General features: G+C 49.5%; 1 protein-coding gene across 2 annotated transcripts in view; it reads right to left on the reverse strand.

The window, feature by feature from the left end:
- Positions 1-971: 971 nt before the first annotated feature.
- LOC125413268 (lymphocyte antigen 6D-like) overlaps positions 972-27,228 on the reverse strand; it is a 31,336-nt gene continuing 5,079 nt past the window's right edge. Inside the window, exons 1-5 of one of the 2 annotated variants that reach the window (XM_087898859.1) lie at positions 25,710-25,792; positions 5,045-5,109; positions 3,859-4,037; positions 2,950-3,051; positions 972-2,308 (exon numbers count right to left, since the gene is read on the reverse strand). In XM_087898859.1, the coding sequence (XP_087754985.1) occupies positions 2,124-2,308; positions 2,950-3,051; positions 3,859-3,910 (339 nt within the window). In that variant the 5' untranslated portion in view covers positions 3,911-4,037; positions 5,045-5,109; positions 25,710-25,792 and the 3' untranslated portion in view covers positions 972-2,123. Of the gene's footprint in view, positions 2,309-2,949; positions 3,052-3,858; positions 4,038-5,044; positions 5,110-25,709; positions 25,793-27,228 lie in introns of those variants that run through there. The other variant, XM_085678876.2, reaches the window with a different exon arrangement.

Raw genomic sequence — 27,228 nt, forward strand, 5'->3', positions numbered from 1 at the left:
TGCCAAGAAAGCCAGTGAATGCCTGGATTATGGGGACAGCATGGCGAAGGGAGCCCCAATTACAGGATGCTCTGCACGAGAGCCCATCAACCTAAGGAGCTTAGGGACCAGACAGGACATTTGTGGAAGTCCCCATTTTAGGAGCAACAATGTCCCCCAAGCAGCTCCACACACCCTGTTACAATCCTGCTCTCACCTCACGACCTCCCCTCTGTTGGGGTCCCGTGGTTTCATCAAAGACACTATGGCCTACCAATGCCAGCTCCAATCCGCACCCCTCAGCAGAGGTCTTCTCTTTTCTAGTATCCTTGTGACCTGCACTGAGTAAGATCCTCGGCTCAGCACCAGCTCTGCCCTTACTAACCAACCCTATGTCCAGGGACAGCCCATCTGCCTCCATTAACTAGAATTGCTCTTTGGCACCTGGTGAGGTGACCAGTGGGAGGCCACCTGAGTTCAGCCCTCTGTCATTCCCAGGGCACTGAGCTGGTGCCTCCCAGCAACAGCCTTATGCAATAAAGCGGCAGCAGCACCATGTGGGTGCCTTGTGATCAGGTCTAGATGAGGCACAGTACATGGAAAACACCATAGTAAAAGGGCCCAGAACGAAACAAGGGTGTGAAGTGAATAAACAAGCATGAACTCATTCTCTGCCCTACACAGGTCTGGAAAGTTAGGGAGAATCCAGTCAATGGGGTTACCCACCCAAACTACTGTCAGCCTAGAATTTAGCTCCCAGGCTCATTCTCTTCATGGGGGTATGGTGTTGACCAGGCTTTCAGACATGGGGAGAGAGGCGGACACACACTGGAAGGGGCAGCTTCTCTTTGACGGAGGATGTACAACCAATCACTAGAGCTGTCTGATGGAGTCCTGGAGCTGGACCACATGCAGAGAAGGGAGGAAACACGTAGGCGGAGTTTCTCTGTGTCCTAGTAGCTGCTCCCAAATAACCACATAGAGACTTAATATTAATTATAAATGTCCGACCGATAGCTTAGGCTTATCTTCAACCAGCTCTTACAACTGAAATTTACCCATTTCTATTAATCTATTGCTGCCTCAAGGTTCGTTTACCTCATCTATGAATTTCCCATGTTGCTTCTTCCACATCTGGTTCAAGATTCCTCAGACCCTGCCCTTCTTCTTTTCAGCATTCTCTCTGCCCTGGAAGCCCTGTCTAGCTATCGGCCAGTCCGTTTTTATTAACAATGAGGGCAGTACATGTTCACAACGTGCAGAAGGGTCATTCCTCAGCAGAAACCCCTCAGGCTTCACAGCTGGACAAAGCCTGCCCTCACCCTCCCAGTTGTGACTGTCCTTTGTTCCCGTATAGACTGGAGATCACAGAAGCTCCTGAAGTCCTGATGAGATTCTTATCATCCTAAAATAGAATCCTCAGGGCCCATCTGAAGGGTAAGGTATCCTGGGGCTATAGGCTACACAGATGGCATTGCACGTAGCAACTATGCTAATGCCAGGGTTGACCTGTGCCTTGTTCAAGGAAAAACTGTCCCAGCATCTGCCCTTCACCCACAGTCGAACTGGAGGCCCCACAGCCGGACTGGAGGCCTCTCCACAGGGTTTCCATTTGCCAAGAATCTTTAAATTCAGGTTAAAGCAGCAAACTTCAGTACCGGTCCAGGAATCAGCAGGTAACATGCACTGGAGCTCAGTTCTTTTGAAGTGGTGATGCTCAGACTCAGGTCCTCTGAGGTAGTTGCAAGGAGGGAGCCGTGGGATGTATGAAAAGAAGACGCCCCCCCCCCCCAACAGTTCACTGTGCCTCCTGGAGGGGTCTTTCACAATCCCGGTAACAGATTCACAGCCATGATGTCTTCCTTGCACCAGCACTTGGAGGCCAGCAGATGGCGACCTTGGAGACAGAGCGCCACATACAGCACCCTGGACAGTGGCGAGGGTCTCCAGCCAAAAGCCTCTGCCTGTGGTCCAGCTCCAGGACCCCCATCTTCAGCTCTAGTGATTGTACTCAGTGAACATTCTCTCTTAGAATCCTTCTGACTGGAGTAGAAGTACCACACCTAAGGCTATGAAACATTTCGGTCACATGATGACACCTGCCTCCGAGCAGCAGCTTCTAAGCCTACATGGGAGTTTTGCACCTATCGGCTGAGATAGATAAAGCAAACACTGAGGATCAGCAGTACCCAGCTGGCGTGAAGGCTCACGGTACTGTTGCAGAGGTCCGTGTTGCAGCAGGAGGCCTTGGAGTGATTCTGGTTCTGAAGGACATCAGGACAGGTAAATCCACATGTTCTTGTCATGAGCGTTGGCTGGCCTGGGGGTGCTGGAAACAGAGGGCAGAAGGGGAGCCATTTACTGAGACCTGTAAGACACACTCCTGGCCCTATTAGCAAACCCAGGCCACCTACAACCTCCATTTCAGAGGGACACACAGCAAGAGGTCAGGAGGGTCAAACTCAGGTTGTGATCAGAAACAGGGCTCAGTATGTGGCCAAGATTAAGGATTAATACGTAATCCAGGGTTGGAGATCATTGTGATGAAGACCAAGACTCAGATTGTGACCAGATATAAGGTTCAGAATATGACCAGAATTAGGACTCAAAGTGGGATCCAAGGTCAGGGCTCAGGAATGCGACTAGGGTTACCCACTCCCCACTTTTCTCCCCTTTCCTTTCTGAGCAGCCAGCACTCTTGGGAATGGTTAGAATCGCACGTTTCACATGGCTGACTATATACGGTGGCTCACTTGGAATATCCCACCCACTCTAAGACAGTACTGTTGGTTCCATTTTGAAGGGAGGGCAGTGCGCTCAAAACCTCTCAACAACTAAGAGGACTCTCAGGGCCATATCTTCCCAGTCCCCCCCCCAACTCTACCAGCAAGTTGTCTTACCCTAGTATCCCCGGGTGCCAGATGAAAGGTTCCATCCCCTGTCCCACCCACCCAGGACCAAGGTACTCACCATACCAGGTAGTCAAGCAGTAGCGGCTCTTGTCGCTGCAAGATCTAGGGTTGTAGCAGCTTCCAGTGGTGGTACTACACTCGTGACATTTCAGCGCCTGAGCTGGAGGGACACAGTTGGGGTCAGAGATGGAGACATTCCATAACCACACCAGACAGCACAGGGTGCCTAGGCAGTTCTGTGGGAAGCACTAATCACCGAGCAACCCATTCTGTTCTCCAGTCACCCACGTGGACAGCCCCTCAGCAGCCACACTGAGGCACGGGGGCATAGGACTCTGTCTCTGGTCCAGGAAACCAAAGCGCTAAGCAACCAGCAGTCCGTGCTGCTGGTCATAACCCACAGCAGAAGGTCACCAGACACATGATGCTAATCCCACAAGACTTGGCAAAAGAGACAGCAAGTCCAACAGGATATCTAGACTTAATAGAAACGACGAGTAGGGAGAGCCAGTGAGATGGCTCAGTGGGTAGAGGCGCTTGCTGCCAAGCCCCCAAAGATCTGAGCTCAATCTCCAAAAACTCACATGGTGGAAGAGAATTAATTCCAACAAGTGGTCCCCTGATCTCCACACGCACACTTTGACATGACCTCATACACACACACACACACACAGAGAGAGAGAGAGAGAGAGAGAGAGAGAGAGAGAGAGAGAGAATATAAATGTAATGAAAGAATTTTAAGGCTAGTGAAGGTACCACAAAAGGGTTCCATGGCTAGATTGTGTCCCACCTCCCAGCTCAGGCAGCCCGGCTGTGAGGCCTCCAGCAGGTCCTGTCCCCTATACCAGCACCTCCTCTGAACAGCAGGACCACATCATCTGGAGGCAGATCCAGCCAGGTCGGGATGTCAGCCAGAGTCCTGAGGAACTCTGGTGACCTAGGACATGGTTCCTCCCTCCTGGCTTACCTGAGGAGCCCAGCAGAATCAGGGGCAACAACCAAAGCAGATGAGTCCTCATCTTGGGCAATGGGCAAGCAGAGCGTGTGTCTGGCTCAGGCTAGTGCTGGACCAGCCTGTCTTTATAGTCCATGCTGCTGTGGTGGGTGGGGCCTCGGTCCCTCTTTCACCTCTGACGTGTGTCATCTCTAAGGGTGTGGTTGAAAGTTAAATATGTCCAAGATTGCCTTCCGGTGCTCCAATCCCTTTTCCAAATGTTCATCCTTCCTTTCTCCTGCTCCCTAAGCCCCCACCTGAACCCCATCCGGCTGGGTTGCCCCTACTCCAGACAGGTCATCATCCAGCGACCATTGTCAGTCCCTTGTCCAGCTTAGAAGATGTTTCAGGCAGGGTTGAAACACTGGGAAATTGTCTGCTCCTGGTGGAGGAGGAAAGAGCCCCAGATCACAGTGCCTAGAGGTGACATTCTCTCAAAGTTCCACTCCTTGGTATATAGAGGGCAACTTCCCCTTCATAGCCTCACACGTCACCCTCTTTGTGTGCCTGTGCCCTGACCTCTTCTAGACAGAACAGATCCTGTCTAGAACAGAACAATCTGGCAATCCTGCCAGATTGGATTGGGTCATATAAGTAACTTCCCGTACCTTAATAGTCTATTAGAGGGCAGTTTCCCAAAAGTCCCAATCCGAGGGACTAGGCGCTAGGGATCTCAACATATGATTTTTAGGGGATAGAATTCAGCTCGTGTGCTGGCTAGTTTTATGTAAACTTGACACAAGCTAGAATCATCTGAGAGAGGAGAGCCTCAGTTGAGAAAGTGCCTCCACAAAATGGGGCTGTAAGCAAGCCTGTAGGGGGGCATTTTCTGAATTAGTGATTGGTGGGGAATGGCCCAGTCCATTGTGGGTGGGGACATCCCTGGACTGGTGGTCTTGTATTCTACCACCATGTAGGCTGAGCATAAGCAGCAAGCCAGTAAGCAGCACCTCTCCGTGGCCTCTGCATCAGTTCCTGCCTCCAGCTTCCTGCCTTGTTTGAGTCCTTATTTATTTGAGTTTCCTGTTTAATTGCCTTCAAAGATGAACTGTGGTACAGAAGTGTTACCAAAATAAACCTTTTCCTCCCTACGTTTCAACAGGGTCTAGACCCTGTTCACAATTACAAAGTGTGAAAGAGAGAAGGGTATGAAACCGACCTCCTCAGAGCACCTTCAGGCCCCTCTGTTTCTCCAATAAGTCCAGGGAGGGTTCCCTTCGCGGCCTGCCAGGGGACAGAAGAGGAATCCACAGTGACATTCACACCACATACAGAATAAAAGGAGGCACAATGGAGAACATTGGGCTCAGAATGTTGGGGGGCTGAAGATATTGGGGGGGCCAGTGGACTGAGGATGCTGGATCTCAGTGGGCTGGGGATGTTGGATGTCAGTGAACTGGGTATGCTGGGGACCAGTGGGCTTGGAATTCTTGTTGTCAGTGGACTGGGGATGCTAAGGAGCATTGGGCTGGGAATCCTGGGGAACAGTGGGCTAAGGATGTTGGGGGACAGTGGGCTGGGGATGCTGGGGGACAGTGGGCTAAGGATGCTGGGAGACAGTGGGCTGGGGATGCTGGGGGACAGTGGGCTAAGGATGCTGGGGGACAGTGGACTAAGGATGCTGGGGGACAGTGAGCTGGGGATGCTGGAGGACACTGAACTGGGGATGTTGTGGGGCCAGTGAACTGTGGATACTCGGCATCAATAGACTGGGTGTATTATAAGCAACAGGCTGGAGATGCTGGGAGGCAGGGGTGCAAAAGCAGGTTAGTGTCCATTGATGATGTTCATAGGCTGAGCAAGGCTCAGCTCTGTAAAGATATTCAGTGAGGCCAAGTGTAAAACCTGGTCTTCCTTCCCAACTTGCAGGATCCTAAAAGTAAATTTTTGTTCCCATTTTATGGCAACAAAATAGAAAGCCCAAAGGGAAAAGGGACCAGCCAGGTTGCGCCGTGAGTTAGGGCTTCCCTCCCCTCTGGAGGCTTCATCTGCCCATTGCGGAGAATTTTCCCCTGGCACACTCCCAGGCTCCCTGGACAAGGAAAGTATCCTGCTGTGCCACAGGCTTGTGTCTTGCTCCCCTTCTGGGGTCCCAGTTATATTTCGACAGGCTAGCTACCATACCCACCCCAACAGGGACAGGATCACATCCTACCCAGATCTTGGCCAGCATCCAAGCACAACAGCCTTCTGCCTGAGCCCGCTGTGCAGTGAGAGCCTGCACACATGGTCATGCATTCAGGGAAGTGGCTGACTTCATCACACCTCCCAGACAAACCATCTAAGGTTAAAGGCTGTATGACCTCAGCCACTCTACTGTCACGATTACCTCCTCTGGTTAACGAGGCTCAGGGGTTATCCTGGTGAGACACGCATTCCTGATAAGGGACTGAGGCAACACCATGACCAGTCATAGCTGCCAACCTTGAAGGCCTGTTTGTTGTCCTGGTTCCTTTAGACAACTTACATAGAACAGTAGAAAGTCAGCAGGGCTACAACCCACCAGGAATGGAGCTGTCCACATTCCAAGCCTAGAAGTGTAGGTGCCCTGCCTCACCCAAAGGTGACTGACTCGATGGGAATAAGCTAAAGATTTAGGCATGGGGAGATGACACTAAGAGCCCTAAATGCCATGATGGAACCTTCGTAGAGGCAGAAGGCTGGGGAGGCGGCTCAGTCAGCGTAGTGCTTGTTTTGCAAGCATGAGATCTGGAGTTTGGTCTCCAGAACCCACCAGAATCACGAGAAGCTGTGTGTGGTGGTATGTGCCTATAATCCCAACAGTAGAGAAGTACAGATAGATGCTTGCGGAACAGTCAGTCTAGCTTCCTTGGTGATTTCCATGCCAGTGAGAGACCATGTCTCAAAAAGCAGACAGACAGGCAGGCAGGCAGGCAGACAGACAGACAGACAGAGAGAGGAAGGGAAGTACAGGACCAACAACTGGACCCATTGTCTCTGGGATTCTAGGTCACTGTGACCTGATGCAGCCTTCACCAAGGATGCAGCACTAAGAAAAGGTGTGTCTGTCTATTTTCTGGAAGTGTTTTTGTTTTGGTTACATGTAGTCCAGGATGGATTTGGACTATTGATCTTCCTCCCTCCACCTCCAGAGAGCTGATAGCACAAACGTGTACTGCCACACCCTACAGTGTAGTGAGTTGGTTTTTTAATAAAACTTTATTATGGTGACAAAACACCTTTGTAGCTATTTAAACAGTTGAGTGGCAATAAGAACATTAAGACTGAGCCACCATCACCATCCATTCATCACTAGTGATGAACCACCATCACTACCTATTAATAATCCACAGAATGTTTTCATCTGTCTAGACAGAAGTTATCCCCACTAAGCAGTGATGATGTGGGATTCCCCTCTGCATGTTGTGATTACCATTGGTTAATAAATAAATTGCTTTGGACCTAGAGCAAGGCATAACTTAGCTAGGTGGGGGAAACTAAACCGAATGCTGGAGAAGGAAGAAGACGGAGTCAGTGAGAAGCCATGGAGCCCCTCGGGAGACAGACGCTCGGGATGAAACTTTACCCCGTAAGCCACAGCCACATGGCAATACACAGATTAAAGGAGATGGGATGTAAGAGTTAGCCAGAATACGCTTAAGCTATTGGCCAAACAGTATTGCAAATAATATGGTTTCTGTGTGATTATTTCAGAAGTCTGGGCAGGACAGAAACCTCCTATAACACATTGAACCCCACCATCCTTTCCAGACCCTGGGACCCCCATCCCTCTTTCTGTTTCTATGGATTTGACTTCTCCAGATACTTCCTTTCCAGACCCTGGGACCCCCAAACCCTCTTTCTGTTTCTATGGATTTGACTTCTCCGGATACTTCTCAAGGGTTTCAGACAGCCCAAGTCTAACTTGGACTCATTCTGTAGCTGTGTGGTCTTGAATGTCTGATCCTCTTCCTCTACCTCCCCAGTCAGTGTTAGAATTACAGGAAGACACAATTGTGGCCATTTTACGCATTACTGGCTGCCAAACCCATGGCTTTGTGCTTGCTAGGCATGAACTGAGCCACCTCCCAACCCAGGCTCTGTTGACTGGGTTGATCATCTTTGTTAGGGTAGCAGGGATTCACTTAGCAATGACTTCTATTGAGAATGAGGCTTTTTGTGTCATTTTGCTATTTGCTTTCTAAATTTCTCATTTCTGTCCCATGTGTCCTGATTACGGTTGTCTTTCGGTTGGGTTGACTTTCACAGTGGGGCTCATAGAAGATACAGGGTAGCAATTCTTTGTGGTTATATCAAACATCATAAAGTAGCACTCCGCACCTGTTGTATACACACCCATCAACTTCAACAGCATGTAAAACCCCTCTCCTGTAGAGGTCTAGCCTCAGCTCAGTCCAGTACGTGATTGGCATCACGACATTACATTGTATCCAAACATGTATCCCAAATCATAAATTAACCATTGTTTCAATTCACTAATCTCTGTGCCATGTAGAAAACAAAGTGTGGGCTTCCAGACCAAATTATAGCTAGCAGCAGATACTCCATTTTGTCCCAGGCTGCCATTCTGCCCTGAGCTGCTACTCACAATTTCCTAAGACTAGGCTGCAACCCCACAAGCCCCTCACACAGGTGTAAACCACAAACATTACACACCCATCTGATTGTTGGTCAAGAGCCAGTCCAAACCACCAAATTACAGAACTCCCTGTTAGGCTGAAAGTGTGTCACCAGGGAAAGTCCCCAACTACTTCTCGCTGTATTACATTATGATTAGATGGGACTGTCCTTGTGGTTTTCCCCTTTAAAACTGGATGCTACCCCTGGCTTGGGCAGCATGGTTTGGAGCCTGAACCCTGCCACCTCCATGATACCAGTTTTTCCTAAGTAAATTTTTGTCTTGCTCAAACCCGGTCTTTCATGGTTTCTTGGACCCTAACAATGACAGCTTTGGAATAATTTCCTTATTATTCCCCAGTCTCATGACTTTTGTAGGGGAACTGGAGTCATGTCTCATTGCAAATGTTACTTTCTAATTGACCACACACTTCCCTTTCTGAGACCTTTATTCTTCCTATGACTTTCGGTTGCCTTGCAGTGTCTTTTATTCCAAGAATACCTTGCGTGTGGCCTACAGCAGGCAGCCCAGCAGTCTCAGCCTCCCCCAGCCTGTCTGGGATGCCTTCGCTTCCTAGAACAGGATGCTGAATGTAAGATTTGGCCTTGAGAGTTCTTCTTATTTCCTCTCAGCACGTTAGCAATCTGTAGCCCAGGACCTTCTCCGCCAGAGGGTCTGTGGGAAATGTGTGGACAACCTCGCTGAGGACCCTTGTCTGTGAAGGGTTCTTTCTAATGTGCTGCTTTGAAATTCTCTTTGTCTTTAGTGTTCAGACGTTTGTTGGAATGCCTCAGTGTGGGTTACTATGCCACCACTTTAGAGTCCACTGAACTTCTTGGCTGTTGGAATTCATTTTTTTTAAACTGGGGACTCTCCAGCATGTTTCTCCCAGCAATCTCTCTAGACCTTTCTCTCACTTATTTGCCTCCTGAATCCCACAGTGTGTCCTTTGGTCTGCCTGTGGCAGCCTTGGGTCTCTCAGGCTCTGCTCCGTATCATGCATTGCTCGCTCCTCAGTCCAGGTGCCAGTCTTGATTTCCCTTGGGTCTGCTCCTACATCAGCTCTTTCACAAGTTTTACTTCTAAGCTTTAGAGCGACTTCTTGATTCCTTTCTGGTGTTCCCATTTTGTTGACACCTCAATTTCTGGACTGTCCCCGCATCTTCCTTCATTCTCTGGGCATCTTTAAGATCGCCATCTTAGTGTTTCTGTCTACCATGTCTGTTCTCTGGTCATACTCAAGTGAAGTTTCGGTTAATTTTTTGTTTGGGGGCCTTTGAATGGGCCATATGTCTGTTTCTTTATAACCCTTATGATGCATTGAATTGAAAATTGAGCGTTTGGCTCTAACAGTGTGGAGACTCTGGAGTCCCCCTCAGTCATCCTCCACTTGCCGAGGCAGTGTCACGGAACCCGGGGCTCTCTGGTGGGTCACACCGGCTGGTCAGCAAGCTCCATGCACACACTTTTCTCCACTTCCATGCCATCCTGAGCTAAGACTGTAGATCATGACACTGACCCTGGCTTTTTACACAGACCCTGAGCACCTAGACTCAAGGCCTTGTGCTTGCAGACGAGCATGTCAGCCATCTCCAGCCGCTCCCCTCAACTTCTTTTTTGTTTGTTTTTTTGTTTTTTCGAGACAGTCCTTGGAGCCTGTCCTGGAACTAGCTCTTGTAGACCAGGCTGGTCTCAAACTCACAGAGATCCACCTGCCTCTGCCTCCCAAGGGCTGGGATTAAAGGCGTACGCCACCAGCACCTGGCTCAACCTCTTTTTTTTTTTAAGTGGGCACTCGCTGAGTGGCTATGGTGACTTTCTAATAGTCCTGTTTATATGGTGACTTTGAGATGATCACGACTTTAAGTGCCTGACTCAGAAGGGGGAACAGAAGAGATAGACAAAAGGTGAGTGAAAGAGATGGGGATAAAAGATCCAGCCCCTTAAACCACCTATGGTTTAATTGAGAGGCTGACTGACTGTGTCTTCAGGTCTGAGCTGAGAAGATACAATGTCCCATGAGAATACGGACCCCCGAGTTTTGGAGAACACATTCCTGTTGCCTCTTCCAGACCCCCAAAGCTGTGGACAAGCTGCTTCCAGCTCATGCGACTGACTGTCTGCCCCAGGAGTAGGAGCTGGGACCTAGGCAGTTGCTACTGTGCTAAGAGAGCTGAAGTGGACCAAAATCAGCCATCTAAGTGAGCCTGGACCTGGCCAGCCTTCGCTAGACCGCGGCACCCAAACAGTCACATCAGACAGATGTGCAATTGTTGCTTAGGAGCGGAGAGCGGTTTCTGCTGCTTTCCAATCTGCCATCTTCCCAGACCAAGGCTTTAATCCCACAACGGATGACCCATTTTGGCTGTACAGAAAGAAAAGGAAGGAACGCCAAGGAAAGAACCCACCTCAGCTTGGAGGTGGCCGCAAACTTTGTGAGTGTAGGTTTCTTAATAAATTACTTCGTTTTCTTCGTCAACAACTCTGTGAAGTGCTGGGCTTTACTCGTTGCCTGAAAGTGGTAGCATTATTCGTGGTTAGTGATGATAGAGCAGTGGTAGTGGTGGTGGTGGTGATGGTGGTGGTGCTGGTAGTGGTCATAGTGGGGGAAGTGGCCATGGTGGGGGTAGTGGTGATAATGATTGGACAGTGGTGATGGTGGTAGCGATATTGGGGGTGATAGGGATGACATTACTGGTGGCATGGTAAAGATGGCTTTTTCTGACTAACAGCAGTAAAGGAGTGGAGAGTATATTACAAGCTTTTCCTGGCATGAGTCAATATCAAGTGTTGGTTAAAGTCTCAACCTTGAGGATCCTAAGCACCTGGACTTGAGCCCTGGCACTTAGCGAGGCATGGTGGTGGCCATATTAGTCATGTTGTGTGCCTCACTTACCGGCCTAATCGATGCGATAGGGATAATTAACTGGAAATTAACTGTCCCAGGGAGCCTCGTCCAGGAATGGTGTGAGAGTCTCACCAGGAACGCCGTGTCTTCAATGACTCTGTACTGTGTATCAAGATTTTTCTGGGTGTGGTACTCACACCTGGATTCTCATTCCGTAAGAGCCCGAGGTGGGAGAATTGCTATGAATGCAAGGGCTAGCCTTGACTACAAAGTGAGACTCTCTCACAAATGAAAAGACCTACATTTCCAGATCCACTCTGGTGATGCTGCTATGATCCACCCACCTACCACCTTCGTACACTTTCTTCTGCCTCAGTGGGGAGGGGTGGCATTTCCAGCAATCGGATCCCCTTTTCTCTTTCGGGCAGCTTCTACTGAAAAGTGCCACTGTAGTTTATTTGGTCTCCAGAGTTCACCCACGTAGCCCTGCATCTGCGTAGTAGTGGTGATGGGAGTGGGGGTGACAGGGTGATGATGGTGATGGGGGTGATAGTGGGGATGGTAGGGATGGGGTGGGGGTGCTAGTGGTGATGGGGTGATGGGGTGATGGGGGTGATGGGGTGATGGGGGTGATGGGGTGATGGGGGTGATGGGGTGATGGGGGTGATGGTGAAGATGGGGTGGGGGTGCTAGTGGTGATGGGGTGATGGGGGTGATGGGGTGATGGAGGTGATGGTGAAGATGGGGTGGGGGTGCTAGTGGTGATGGGGTGATGGGGGTGATGGAGGTGATGGTGAAGATGGGGTGGGGTGCTAGTGGTGATGGGGGAGTTGGGGGTGATGGAGTGGGGTGATGGTGGTGGTGGTGGTGGTGATGATGGTGATGATGATGATGGTGGTGATAGTGATGGTGGTGGGGTGACGGTGGTAGTGATGATTTGGGGGGTGAAGGGAGTAGTAGAGGGTGATGGTGATGAGGGCAATGATGGTGATGGGGATAATGGCGGGGGTGGGGTTGGTGATGGGGGTGATGATGGTGATGGAGGTGGTGAGAGGGGTGATGGTGGTGGGGTGTGGCGGTGGTGGGGAGTGATACTGGGGGTGATTAGGATGGTATTACTAGTAGGGTGGTGATGGTAGAGACAGCTATGGTTGTTTTTCTGAATAATGGTGGTGAAGGAAATGGAGGAGTAGATCACAACAGAGCGTGCCCACTTGCTGTGTCTCTGTCACAACCTATTTATCCCCTGCAGACACTGACTCTAAGGCTCAGTCTTTCAAGGTTTCCCTAGCACCCATTTCCCACCACATCGAGTCTATCCCCGGTCACTGTGAGCTTGGTTTCCTTTGCCCAGTGTTGAAATGGATTCCCAAACTCATACTGTTTTGTTACAGTTGGCCACCTCCTTGCTGTGTGTCTTCGGGTGATATTTAACATTGTGCCTCACTTCCCTTGTCTATAGCTTAGGTTCCATAACAGCACCCACTCCTAAGGCTTAGGGGAAAATCAAGTGAGTTTAATAAGCACAGATCCCTAAAACGGGCCTCCTACAACTTTATACGGTGTTAATCAACTTGATCATCGCAACACACAAACCACCCTAGCTCCTCACCTGCCACAAAGGCCCAGGCTTCACAGACCCTGGTAGAAGTTAGAAGGGTGTCTTAGAGCTCCTGTTCCCCTGGCCAAGTTGGGCAGCTCCTTCGTCATGGCCTGAGCAATGGAGTTAGACCAAGGTGTCACAGACTGTGATGGGGGAGCTGCCCCCTGCCCAGCTGACACTCCCATCACAGCACAAGCCCCAGCCCAGAGTCAGTTCCTTCAACATGACACACTGCAGATCGGAAAGGAAGCCGGAGGCTGCCAGGAAAGGGGTCCATCAGTTTCCACGGTGATGGTAACATGCAGCCTTGACCCCTTGACTCACGAGTGTTCCAGTGAGTCACAGCGCCTCTACAGCTCCACACAAGATCCTGGAAGTTAATCACCTGTGACTCTGTTTGGACCCCTCCCTATCTCTCTGGCTCCTGGCCCAGTCTCTCTACACAAGTCCACACCTAGAGGACTCTGGCCTCTGGAAACACCATCGTAGATTTAGTTCACCTGCATCTGCGAGGCAGCAGTGATTTTGGCATTGCTGACATCTGATCCTCACCCAATGGGAGAGGGGAGTTGTGTGGGACCTGGAAGTTGTGTCTGCACATGCTACACAGCTAGCCAGAAGCACAGCCCTCCTTACTCTCAGAAGTCACTGCGCCCCAGGCTACCCTCTGTCTTCACACCCCCCCACCCTACATCCGGCCCCACTCATGTGCTTCTCCACACCTCTGCACAGCCCACCAGCGCCTGTGAACTGGAGGAGCATTCAGAGGCTGGGAACAGCTCATATTCAGCACAGGTCAGACATGCACAGCCTCCACGCTTCTGACTCTCACCTGTAAGCCCAATACAGGCAATGCCTTTTGGGACAGGTGAAAGAAAGTGGTTTATCAAGCGTGCTAGCCAAGTCACAGGCAGTCTCGGTATTGCCAACATTCTTTTCTGGATGCCAAGAGCTGCTCCCGGGAGCCTTTTTCTCGCTGCCGCTCCCACCTCCTTTCTTGCGTCTCTCCTTGCTCTGTTCTCACTCTCCCTGCTGGGTTTGGCCAGGCAGCCCCCATAAGCACACTCCCGCTCTTGCCTCCCTGGTCTATCGGGTCCCTTCCATCATCTCATCCTCCTCCATCTCTCCGACCCACGCTGTGTCAGGACCAGTCAGCCCTTCCTAGGTGCTGCTTAGTCTTCTTCCACCAGACGACTTATATTTCTTCTTTGATTCGAGCTGGCCCATCACTCAATCATGGGCCGGGATTAGTTCAGTCACTCCGGTTCTCTGGCCAAGAGCTGGTCTCAGTAGTCCCCTTCTCTCCATCCATGCCTCTTCTGACCCAGGTCCTGCCCCCACCCGCATCTATGGCCTTCCTGTCCTAGGCTGTAGAAACCCTGACCAGTGCAGCCGACAGTGGCCCCAGACTCCCTCGGCCTCCGTCAGACCTCCCAGGCTCTGACTGCCCTCTGTCTTTGGAACGTTTCTGAATGCCTTGCTGCTGTTTTGTTTCCTTGTCATCTAACGTGTGGCGTGTGACATCAGCTGGGAGACACATACGTATATCTGCACAAGGTGTGTGTCCTATGATTTTCACATGGTTATACCTGGGCCATGTCTACAGTCAGCTCAAGGTCATTGGGCCTCATCTGTTCTTGGATGGAAGAGTCAAGCTGGGGAGCTCTCTCCTCCACTGAGTGGTACCTGCACAGTACCTCCTGTGTGTGTTAACGCTTATGGCTATGCCACAAGGTCTTCATCTATTCATCTGTGGAGGAACAAGGGGGTTGATTCCAGCTAGAAATGAATATGATTCTAAAAGTGTTTTGAAGGCTTCCCTTCTTATTTCTCCTGTCTACAAAAGTCTAGGATGAAATTGCCAGGGTACCGGGAGACTGGTATTGACAGTATAGTCAGCTTTCAGTTACTGTGACAAAATGCCTGCTATAATCAACTCATGAAGAGAAAAGGTTTGCTTGGGCTCGGTTTCGGTCCATAGTCACTAAGGCAATTTGCCTGTGTGCCTGTGGCAAGTCGCTATACCATGGCAGGAGAGCCTATGGCAGAGCAAATTGCTTGACTTGCATCTTGGAAAAGAAAAAGAGAGACCAAAAGACTGGTTCCCAAAAACCCTTTCAAGAGCACACCCCCCAATGATCCAAAACCTGATGCTAAACCTTTTAAAGGTTCCATACCCCTCAGAAGCTCTTCTCGTGGATGAACCACTAATGTGTGGACCTTTGGGGACAGTCTGAATTCAACTACGGAGCTGGTGCTAAATCCTGCTGCAAGGCATTCCCATCGGTTCACTCCCAGCACTCCATGCCTCCATTTCTCTGCTCATGCTGGGAGTTCCACTAACTTTAGGTCTGCCAGGCATGCTTCCAACTCACCGAATGAATGGGCCCTGGGCCCTGCTAGGTATAAACGGCATAGAGACAAAGTTTAGAGACTTAGTTAAACCAAGAGAACACAAGTTGCCCTATAAAATCTGAATTGTCCCAAATATGACATCAGAGAGAGACACACACATGCACACACAAAAAAGAAACTGCCCATCACGCCTCTGAAGTCCAGGAGCCCTGGAAAGTCAGAGGATCCTGTGAGGAGGGAGATGTAAAGGAAGCGTGAGGCCTGATGTGGAAGGAATATGAGGCCTTACATGACTGAGGGCATGAGGAGGACATGGCGGGGGGCTGCCCCCTGAGTGGGTCCTAACAAGTAGGGCAGAGGTGTCGGACTGCAGCACAGACCCCGGACTCACCATCCCCACAGGCTGCCTTGCGGGCCAGCCTTTCACAATCCCCTCCATCACAGTAAACCTAGAAAGATGGAAGGGGGAAGGGTCTGGAGTTGCTCCCCTCTGGCAGTGATGTGAACTTCTCCTTGCAACAAGGTCACCCTTTTCCTGAATGCCAAGGTCACAGGAAAATGCCAGGCTTTTGAAGCAGCAGAATGCATAAATCACTCACACACAATCATATACATACATACACATGCACACACAAATACATGTACACGCATATGTGCACATATATACAAATATGTACACACAGAGATGCAAAGCTAAAGAACGAGAGTCTGGGGATGGTTGGAGTGTTGTTCTATTTCGAATCTCTGAAGTTCTGGGAATTGCCACTGAACCATGTGCCCAGCCATGAGGCTGGATTTTAATGATGAAACTAGCATTTTAAAAGCCCACACAAGGGTTGGGGGGCACTGGAGGAATGGCTCAGTGGTTAATAGTGTGCACACTCTCCTTGCAGAGGATCTGAATTTCTTTACCAGACTGAAGGAGGCCTGAAGCCTTCAGTTTATCCTAAAACACCTCTTTCTCTCTCTATCTCTCTCTCTCTCTCTCTATCTCTCTCTCTCCTTCTCTCTCTCTCTCTCTCACACACACACACACACACACACACATACACACACACACACAACATTACTCCACATTCAAAGCTACACACAGACACATCACATACAACACACTCTACAAAGTACACAGAACACATGTGCACACATGTGCACATCACACACAGTAATCATACATAGATTACACATACATGTAGCCCACACACCAGAAAACGTCACCTTTACACCACAGGAGATGCCACAAACTTCTATACAGAACCACACCATACACAACACATGGATCAGACAGGACATACAGTGTACACATAACCACCTGCATACTATCCAAGCCACACACACATTACATACACACATCATGGGCCTACCCATTACACTACAAACACGCTCGTGCACACAATTCTCTGAACTTTGTTCAAACTGTTTTCTGGCTTATGTGGCTAATATTTGTGACGGCTGGGTTCTGCAGCAGGAAGGTTCGGTTCTTCAGCTGTGAAGTGTAGAGACTGAAAAGTACCATGGATATGAGAGCTTCTGCCACCAGGGGGCAGATGTAGCCCAGGTCAGAAACTTCAGCTCCACTTGGGATCCCACAGAGCTGTCTCTGCCAATAAATAGGAGGGGTTCAGGGTAGGGTGAAGGTGGTATCTTCAGCTCTCATACTGGCCACCAGCTTATAGCCACAGGCCTTGACATGGGTCTTGCCAGGGGACAGCCAGAGACTACATGCCCTCACCGATGCAGCTTCTCCGCCTGCCCCAAAGTAGGCAGAGAATCTTGGCCCAACAATCCCTGCAGTCTCAGTTTCCAGAATACAGAATCAGAGCCATTAACCATAGGGCCCCAGCAGACTCCCTAGTGCAGACTCAGAGGCTGTTCTAGAAGTTTCTGTTGCTGTGATAAATAAAGCACTGACGAAATCCAACTTGGTGACAGTCCATCATCAAGTGAAGCCCAGGCAGGAACTCTGAAGCAAAGCCCACAGAGGACGGCTGTTTGATGCCTTGCCTTCCTTGGCTTGCTCGGCCAGCTTTCTTACACAGTCCAGGCCCACCTTATAGGAATGGCACTGCCCAAAGTGGGCTGGGTCCTTCTACATATTCATCAAGTAAGACAATGCCTCACAGACACATCCACAGGCCAACCTGGTGGCATCCATTCCTCAGGTGAGGGTCCTTCTCCCAACTATGTCAAGTTGACAACCAAACAGCCTTCACAGAGGCCCTCCGGTAACCAGGCTGGCCTTCCAAATGGGACTGAGTTTCAGTCAGCCACCTGGGGCCTAGAAACTGTCTGGGGTATACTGGTCTCTCCAGGCCCCATGAAGACTTGCTGGGGGGAGGGGGTCTTAGTAGGAGGGGGAGGAGGAGGAAAGAGGATAGGTCCAAGCCCCCAAAGCAAAGTCCAGAGGAGCCCAAGGAGCCCCTGGAAGCTAAGGTACTGCGCCCAAGCTGTCCCATGGCCATCCAGTATGCAGAGGACTTAAGAGCATCTCAATGAGACCCAGGCCAGCAGGCTAGGCTACCTTAGAGGTTACAGTGGAAGGGGCAGAGGAAGCCTTTTGGACCAGGTGACAGGATCAGGAGACAGAAGTGGAGGCATGCAGAACGAAGTTACACCTCCACAGCCCTGTATCTGCAGCTGTTGGAATGCAGTGGATCTGGCTGCAGAGAGTGAAATCACGTGTCTAGGATATCTGATATCCTAACCCAGTGTGGGCAGGGCAGGTGGCACCACACCTGGCACCTCAGCCCTTCCCCCTCCTTTGTCTTCTCCCACATCATTTCCCCTCACCCTCCTCCTCACTTCAGGAAATGAAACTCAGTCTCTGGGTCCTCCTTTCATCTCGCTCACCACCCACAGACACCTAGGCCTCAGGAAATGGAAACTCTGCCCCAGGCTCCTCCTCTCCTTCCCAAGTCCCCCCACCCCCAACCTGGGCTCCCTCTGCTGCTGCTGCTGGCTACCACCTCCCCTGGGAGGAGTCATCCAGAACCTATGGGCTTGGCAAGCCCCTCTGGCTTGTGGAGGGTCAGGATGGACAGGAGTACACGGGGTTGTGGACAGAGCCAAAATTCTACAGAGTCAAACTTACCCCTCCCTAACCCTGGGAGAAAGATGGCAGCCACACTGCGCCTGCTCAGAGAGGGTAAGAAGATGGGGTAGAGCAGGACAGGAACCCCCAGCAGGTTAGGTAAGAAATTTGGACTCCCAAGCAGTTTCTCCCCATCTCTGGGCCTGAAACACTTGCCCTGGTACCCTTCAGGTGTCTGAACAGGACAGTCTTGCTGCAAACCAGAAGTACACAAGGTCAGGGGCTTGCCCCTTCAAGTCCACCTGGATCCCCCAGGTCCCCAGTGGCACAGAAAGTCTGCCCAAGTTCCCAGTTTACTTCCTGGGGCCTCCACTTCTCTTCTCTGGGTCTCTTTGGGTGTCCTCCAGAAAGATCACCAGGGGCTTCTGTGAGGGCCTGGGGCTCACTGTAGCTGTTCAGAGTGATCTCTTTGCTGGAGTCCTACACGGGCACCTGGAGAATGATTCTCTATGGCTCTCATACCCTTCTCAGTCCCCACTGGGAGGTCACAACCTGCTGGGTCCCTGGGGTTGTCTGCCAGCCCCTCTCTAAGTCCAGGACCCATCTCTAACTATCACCTACCCCCTTCAAACTGTGAGTCCTGCAGCTTCATCTCTGAACCCAGCTCAGGATGGGCAGCAATGACGCAAGGTCACGGGGACCAGGGGGCATTAGGATTTCTATTGCCATGATGAAACACCATGACCAAAGCAACTTCATATGGTATGGAAAGATTCTACTTCGGGGGCTGGAGAGATGGCTCAGTGGTTAAGAGCACTGCCTGCTCTTCCAAAGGTCCTGAGTTCAATTCCCAGCAACCACATGGTGGCTCACAACCATCTGTAATGAGATCTGGTGCCCTCTTCTGGCCTGCAGGCATACATTCAGACAGAATACTATATACATAATAAATAAAATCTTAAAAAAATAAAAAGAAGATTCTACTTCGGCGCATGCTCAAGCTTTTCTAAGCTTTAAATTTTTCAAAAGTTGAAAAGACACGTAATTAAAAATGAAAAGGAAGGGGGCTGGAGAGGCGGCTTCACGGTTAGGAGTGCTCCCTGCTCCTGGAATTGCTCTCCCAGCTCTCACATTAGAAGGTTCCAGCTGCTCCAGTGCCTGGGGACCTGGCCTCCCTCTTCTGACTCCCTCCGGTCTCTGCATGCCTCTGTGCATACAAGTGTGCATGCATGTGCACACATACACACTCATACACACACATACACACTCATATACACACACATACACACACATAAACACACTCATACACACATATAAACACACACATACACACACAAATAAAAATAATAAGGTAAATCTTCCCATTTTCAATTTTATTTTGTATGTATTATAATTTGCTGCGTGTGTTGTTTGTGTGCCACATGCACGCCTGCTGTCTGTGGAATCTGACACGAAAAAGGAATCAGAAACCCTGGAATCAGAGCTAGAGTTGGTTGTGAGCTGTCATGTGGGGGCTGGGAATTTGTCTTAGTTGGGGTCACTGTTGCTGTGATGAAACGCCGCTAACGGTTTGTTCAGTTTAGGCTTCCACACCACAGTCACCATCAAAGGAAGTCAGGGCAGGAACTCAAATTGAGGAGCCTGGAGGCAGGAGCTGATGCAGAGGCCATGGAGGGTGCTGCTTGCGGCTTGCTCATAATGACTTTCTCAGCCTACTTATAAAACCCAGGACCACTAGCCCAGGATAGCACCACCCACATGGGCTGGGTCATCCATTGCTAATTAAGAAAATGCCCTACAGCTGGATTTTATGAAGGCATTTCCTCAGTTGAGGTTCCCGCCTTACAAATGACTCTAGCTTTGTGCCAAGTTGACATAAAACTAACCAGCTCACCTGGCTGGTATTCGCACTCGGAGCTTTTAAGAATATTTAATATTTACTCTCTCTTGAGTTACAAAATGGGTAGTAATTCATGTAGGATCCTCAGGGAACATAGACCAGAACAAGGAAGGATCAGGTGACCACAGTCAGCAGAGGCAACTCTGGTTCCCACACTGGGAGACTGAGGGAGCCAGAAGCAAACAATGTGAAGCCTCTAAAGCTGGAGATGGCCACTGGGGCAGGAGCAAGGGATGGCCAGGATCACCTCTGATCTGTATTTCCCAGGGTCACCAAGCCTTTGAAGCTATATGATGGCTTGTCCTGTTTATCACCTTTCACAAAACCCCTTTCTTCCCTCTGGGGGAAAAGGCCACTCACCTCAGTTATTTCCTCAGACTGTTGGGTTCAGTTACAACCCTTACATCCGACTGTCATCTGTGAGGTAAAGAGGGCCTTGTCCCTAACGAAGAGGCCATCTTCGCGGTGTAAGACAAAGGCTGTCCCAGGCTTTCTCTCTTCTGAAGGCTCAAGAGCACCCTTGTGTCTCAAGTTCCCAGTGGAAAGTTGCTGGCCTGTAGTCACTCAGAAAGGGACCTACTCACTCTCAGAGTACACGCCAGGGTCCTCAGCTGAGTCTGTGGAGCCGGCTAAGAGTCCATGAGCAGGCTCAGGGTGAGCCTGTGACTAGACAGAAGGGAAGCCAGCGACCACGTCAGCAGCATCGTCCGGTCATTCCTCCACATCAGCTGTCCCTTGCTGCTATGCTCACTGCCTGGGTAGGGTCTGTCTGGGCCTTGGTTGGCATCCTTCAAAATTGAAGGTAGGCCATCATTGCCACTTTAGGGGCTTCCGACAAATACTCAGTGATATCTGTCATATCACACACCTTCCAATGCTCAGAACACAACAGCTGCTCCCAATAAAAAATGATCTGCCCTCCTAAGCTTAGCAGGGCAAATCAGGAGACCTTGTATTGTGTTTTGCTGTTTGCATGTCTGTATACCATATGCATGCCTTCTGTCTGTCCAGCAATCTGCCCCCTACCGCCTCAGATCATCAGGGCCCGTGCTCCCAAGCCTTCTCTGCCAGGAGCTACAATTCCATGCACCTCACTTCATCCTCTGTCCACCTGTTTCCACTCTCTAGAGACATGAGCTCATTCCGCAACCTGCAGGAGAACAACTTCAAGGAGGCTCACTTCCACCTCCTGAAATGGACCCTGGAGTATCCGGCAGCCCAGGGAGTGCCCTGTCCAGCAAGAAGAGTGATGGTGCCAGCATTGTGGATCTACCATGCTTGGGTTTGGCACACAGGTCTGGAGGTCTGAAGGTCTGGCCAGGGCTGTACTGGAAGATGGAACTTTGCAGTTGAATACTGCGGGGTTAGCAGGAGTGGACACCAGCTTCAGGATAGTGAGGTGACATAACACATACTTCAGAGGCTCTCTAGGCAGCAAAGAAGTGGCCAGAGCAAGGACCAGTGTGAGCTAGACCAGGTATCTAGAGCACCGAACTGAGCTTTCTAGCAAGGCAGACCCAAGATAGACATTCCACAAATACCCATCAAACAACTGGACACATTCTCTATAAATACGTATCCATCAAACACATGAATACAAATCCTACTTTTTAAAAAGAGTGGAAAAACCAGTGATATATTTGTAACTCCATCCCTAGGGAGACTAAATCAAGAGGGTTGCAAGGTTAGCCTCAGTTATATAAAAAGATTCTTGGTTTCATTTTTTTTTTCAATTTTTAGACACAGTGTCTACAAACTGTGTACAGGCCTTTGTCCTCCATGGTAACTCAGTGGATGCTTCTGTCTTCTAGTCCAGGCAGTTTTAGCACAAATACATTTTTATTATGTACATATATTTTCCATGTTTGTTGTGTTTGCTGGTTTGAGATAGCGTAGCCAAGGCTGGCCTCAAACTTCTTAAGTAGCCAAGGATAACCTTGAACTCCTGATCTTCCTGTCTCTACAGCCCAAGTGCTGGGATCATAGGCATGTTTTATGGGGTGCAGGAAACTGAACCTATGGCCACATGCATACTGCCAGCTTCTTGTCCATGTTTTTAAAAGGATTTTTTAAAAATTCCTGTATCATACATATGGGTGTTTTCCCTGCATGTATGTCTGTGTATGTGTATCTGCCTGGTGCCTGTATGGGCTAGAAGAGATATCAGATGCACTAGAACTATCACGGGTACTGTGAACTGCCATATGGATGGTGGGAATTAAACCCAGAGTCTCTGAAGGAGCAGCCAGTGATCTTGACCTCTGAGTCATCTCTCCAGCCCCCATCCACACTGACAGCATTTCTTTCAAGGCCTGGAAACATCTCTGTAACAGCTGCACACAGTTGTAGGAAAGTCTGTGTTGCTTAGCAGTGCCTTCCCTCTCTGTGGCTGGAACTGTTTATCAGAAACCAGAGCCCACCTTCCCCTGATTGGTTTGTGCTTGAATCATCGATCCCACGAAATACAAATTCATTTGCCTGCTCACTTAACCCTTTGGCCACTTAGCATCCATCTGCACGCTGCTTTCTAAACAGATCTTGGATACGACTATCCCAACTTGTCCTCACTGGCCCTGGTTATTTTCGTTTTAAGAAAAATCTTTGCCCTGGGGATGTGGCTCAATGAGACAGCACATGCCTAGCACACACATCATCCTGTGTTTGAGTCCCAGACCCTCAAAAAAAAAGATTTGCCACTCAGGAGGATGAGATTTGACTCATTTGCATTTTAGATTTGCATTCTAAGATCACACACACACACACACACACACACACACACACAAGCCCCTTTCATTCTCAAATGTTGCCGTGTCTGCTGAATCTCAGTTTTCAACAGACCTTTTCTCTAGGAGAGAACCTGTAGTGTTCCCTGAATTAGGGTTCCCTGAATCAGGTCTCATCCTCTGGCCTCTGTTTCTAATAGAAATTTGATTTCAGCTCACTGGAGCTCTTTAGACACACACACACACCCCACCCCTCCCTACCTCACCCCCCACGCCTAATTCTGGTCATGGATTTGGGTTCAGTGGAAAAGGTACAATGTCAGAGACATCCAGAAAAGAGTGGTGAGAAAGAGGTGGTGGGAGAGAAGACAAGAAGCATTGGGCACTCATGGGAAAGGGGCCAGGGACATGGGAAAGGCCTCCACAGATGAGGTATCTGAAACAGGACCCAAGATGGCAGGGATCAGAGCCCTGCCCGTCCCACTTCTATTCTCCATGTAGGACATGTGTGTGAGTGTATGCGTGTGTGTTTGTATGCATGCGTGAACAAGCTCGTGTTCCATTTCCAGCTAACATGGCTGTGGGCCCAGCTCACCTTTCAGCCCATTCTCTCACGCCGATCACTTACAGGAAAACCCTGAGTGCTGAGCCAGGAGCTGGCAACCAAGGCACATGTGCTGCCGACAGCTGCTGGGTTTTGACAAGCTGAGGGTGGAGATTTCAGAACTTTTGTGAGAGGTTTTTAACATGCATTAAAATTAAAACTACTGGTAGGGAGGTGGGTCAGCTGATTAAAGGTGCCAGCTGCCGAGCCTGAAGACCTGAGTTCAATCCCCAGCACCAGCACCAGCACCCGCACCCACACCAGCACCAGCACCAGCACCAGCACCAGCACCAGCACCAACACCAGCGTGGTGGGAGGCCAGAACTGACTCCAGCAGGTTGTTCCCCGACTTTCATATCCAAGCCAAGGTACATGCTCATGCTTAGACATGCACACATAAAGAAATGCAATAAATAATTTTTAAGATGTAATTGCAAGTTGCGTGTAATGACGCAGACCTATAATCCCAGTATTTGGGTAGTGGAGGCAAGAAGATGGGGAGTTGAAGTGACCAGACTGGATTATGTGAGACCTTGTCTCAAAATAAAATAAAATAAAATAAAATAAGCACAAGAGATGGCTCAGCAGTTAAGAGCACTGGCTGCTCTTCTGCTCTTCCAGAAGGGAGGAGATTTGATTCCTAGCACCCACATAGCTGCTCACAACCACCTAAACTCCAGTCCCTGGAGATACAGTGCCCCCTTCTGACCACCACAGGCACTGCATGCACATGCAGTCAAAACACCCACATACACAAATAAATTTTTAATAAATAAAAGTTTTTTTAAAAATGTAACTACACAAACATAAATAAATAATTGTGCCTAATAATTAAATATCAATACATCTTAAAAACTAAGGTAACAAGAACAACAAGTTAAAATAACAAGTTCGCAAAGCCTGTTTCTTCCTGCTTATTTCACAGCTCCTTCCAGTCTAGAGGCCATCCGGGTCTGCCACGTTTCTGATGGAAACCTCAGCAGTGCTGCTAGGTCTTGTGATGTCTCATGGGACATGTGAGGTAACTTCATGGAAACCAGTAGACACCATAAACCATGAGCTAACTCTGTTCATTTTGGGGTGCTGCCACTGAGTCACCTGCACTCCTGCAAGTAACACCCAGAAACTCAGGGGCTCACCAAGCTAGGCTTGGGTAGAATGGTCTCTTCACTGTCACCCGTGTCCTAGCTGGGGCAAATGGCATTTGTTCACATCTCCCCAGAAAAGCGCATGACAGACAGATCCCTGAAGAATGGAAAAGGAGAGATAGCTCAGAGGTTAAGAGTATTGCCTGCTCTTCCAAAGGTCCTGAGTTCAATTCCCAGCAACCACATGGTGGCTCACAACCATCTGTAATGGGGACTGGCACCCTCTTCTGGCCTGCAGGATTACACACAGACAGAATATTGTACACATAATAAATAAATCTTTTAAAAAAATGGAAAAGGGTTTTCTCTAGTGTGTCTGTGATGTATTCTGAGAAATATGTAGCGAGGGAAGGTATGCCCCAAATTGGGGTGCACCCTCAACAGGCTGGGTGCCAGCCAGGATGGACCAGGAATCTGTAGGATGGGAGAAGGGGTCTTCCTTCCCCAGCATCTCCATTTCCTGGCACAATCACAAGGACACCATGCTTCCCACTCTTCAGTCTTTGAATGTGAGCTTGAACCATCAGATCCCCCAGGGGACTCTGGGGTCTCCGGTCATGGGCTGGATCACGTCTTGTGTAGTCTAGAGTCTCACTGTTGCGCAGCTGCTGGCTTCCCTGGTCTGAAGACGGCGTTTTGGAACTTTCCAGTCTCTGGTGTGAGCCAATCTGATAAGCTCCCTCCACTTACACACATTCTGTTTGTCTGCTTCCCTAAAGGGGCCTGACTAGTGCAGCCCTATTGAGAAATTTAGGAAATGGAGGCAGAAATATCAGGAGTTTAAGATCAGCTTTGGTCCATATAACAAGTTTGAGGGCAGCCTGAGCTACATAATAAGACCCTGTCTTACAACCAACTAGCAAAAAAAACCAAAAAATAAAAAAAAAGAAACACACGCACCTATACACAAACACACACAGTATAGTCCACTCCAATTCTAGCCCAGCCTCAGGCTGACCCCAACCCTGCTTACCAGACTGTGGGTGTTTACAAGACAAGTGGTGCAGGTACCCACCGTGGAGGCAGAAGCCAGCTGGTCTACCTTGCCAGCCTCTCTGCTGAGCTCATTTGGCCTTGGCCTTGGTTTTGGTTTGGTCTCAGTACCGGGGTGTATCATTTGGTGTCACCCTCCATTTATACTGTGTCCCTGGCCATGTTGGGTCTTTGTTTTCTCCTTGACATTTAGACTTTCTTGGATCTTGATCATCAGTGGCCTTAGACTCTCTCTTCTTCCTGTCTCAGTTATGAATGTGACTGTCCTCACATAGCGCTGCTTTGACTTTGGCCTGCATCTCTTTGTGTTCTTCTCGGAGCTTGATTAAATTTAAATGTATGTCTAGGTGTGTTCCTTGGAGCCAGCAAGACATTCAGTTCCCTGTGGGTGGCTGTCCTGCCTTCAGACTTCGTCTTCTTCAGCTCCCATGGATCAAATCTTCAAGGCTGACTCCCTTGGGTGGAGGATGGAGGGCTACCAGTTCTACTCATAGGGTGTCTGGGTTATTTTTCTATTGCTATGATAAGATACGAGGACCAAGACAACTTATAGAAAGAAATAGTTGATTGGAGCTTATAGGTCCAAAGGGTGAGTCCAAAGCCATCATGGCAGGGAGCGTGGCATCAGGCAGGCATGACACTGGAGCAGTAACTGAGACCTTACATCTGGTCCACAAGCACACGGCAGAGAGAGCTAACTGGGAATAGCATGGATTTTTGACACCTCAAAGCTTCAATGGTTTCACCAACTGAGGACCAAGTATTCAAAATATATGTGCCTATGGGGTCATTCTCATTCAAATCACCAGAGAGGAAAAGGCCACCAATATGCCCTGAGCAACACTCCTCTCCAGAGATAAGGGCTGAGCCTACTGTCTGCTGTGGAGACCTCCCCCCCCCACACACACACACTTTTAAGAGCTGGGTGGAGCTAAGAATATGGGCCACGAGACCAAGATGTAATATAACTCCTCGGATTCTCAGTTTATCACCCGTGGTGAGGCCACAAGTCTTATACAGTAAATGGACAGCTGGCAGATCTATCGGACTATCCACGGGAAGTGTATATGCACACTCCACCTGGAGAACCCGTTTTTTCATAGCTGTGGGACAACTGCCCTCTGGATAAGTCACAGTTAATCCTGTAAAAATCTGTGGAATCATGGCGTTTCTCCCTTCTATAGCATCCCAGCAGTGTATAAACTGACTTTTTCCTGTAGGGCAACTAGATACCTCCCCTGACACCATGAAGTCATGGTGTGAAAAGGATTCAGTTAAGTCTATGTTCTCATAGCCAAAATCTACAGGAAATTAATCCCCCACACACTTTCTTTATTGACAGTAGTCACTGATAAGAAAGGAGCCTCACACAGAAGGCAATGTGTCTGCTCCAACAGCAGACTCAGGAAGGTGGAATCTCCTGGTCTGGTCTCCTGCTCTGACCTGACGTAACAGACTGCTAATATTCTGTATTTACCCTCCATCTTGGTTTCAACTAACATAGGATCACAGCCCAGGAAATTAACTGTTTATACAGGAAA

The sequence above is a fragment of the Myodes glareolus genome, chromosome 19, assembly GCF_982192425.1.
Source record: "Myodes glareolus chromosome 19, mMyoGla1.1, whole genome shotgun sequence".
In the NCBI taxonomy this organism is placed as follows: domain Eukaryota; kingdom Metazoa; phylum Chordata; class Mammalia; order Rodentia; family Cricetidae; genus Myodes; species Myodes glareolus.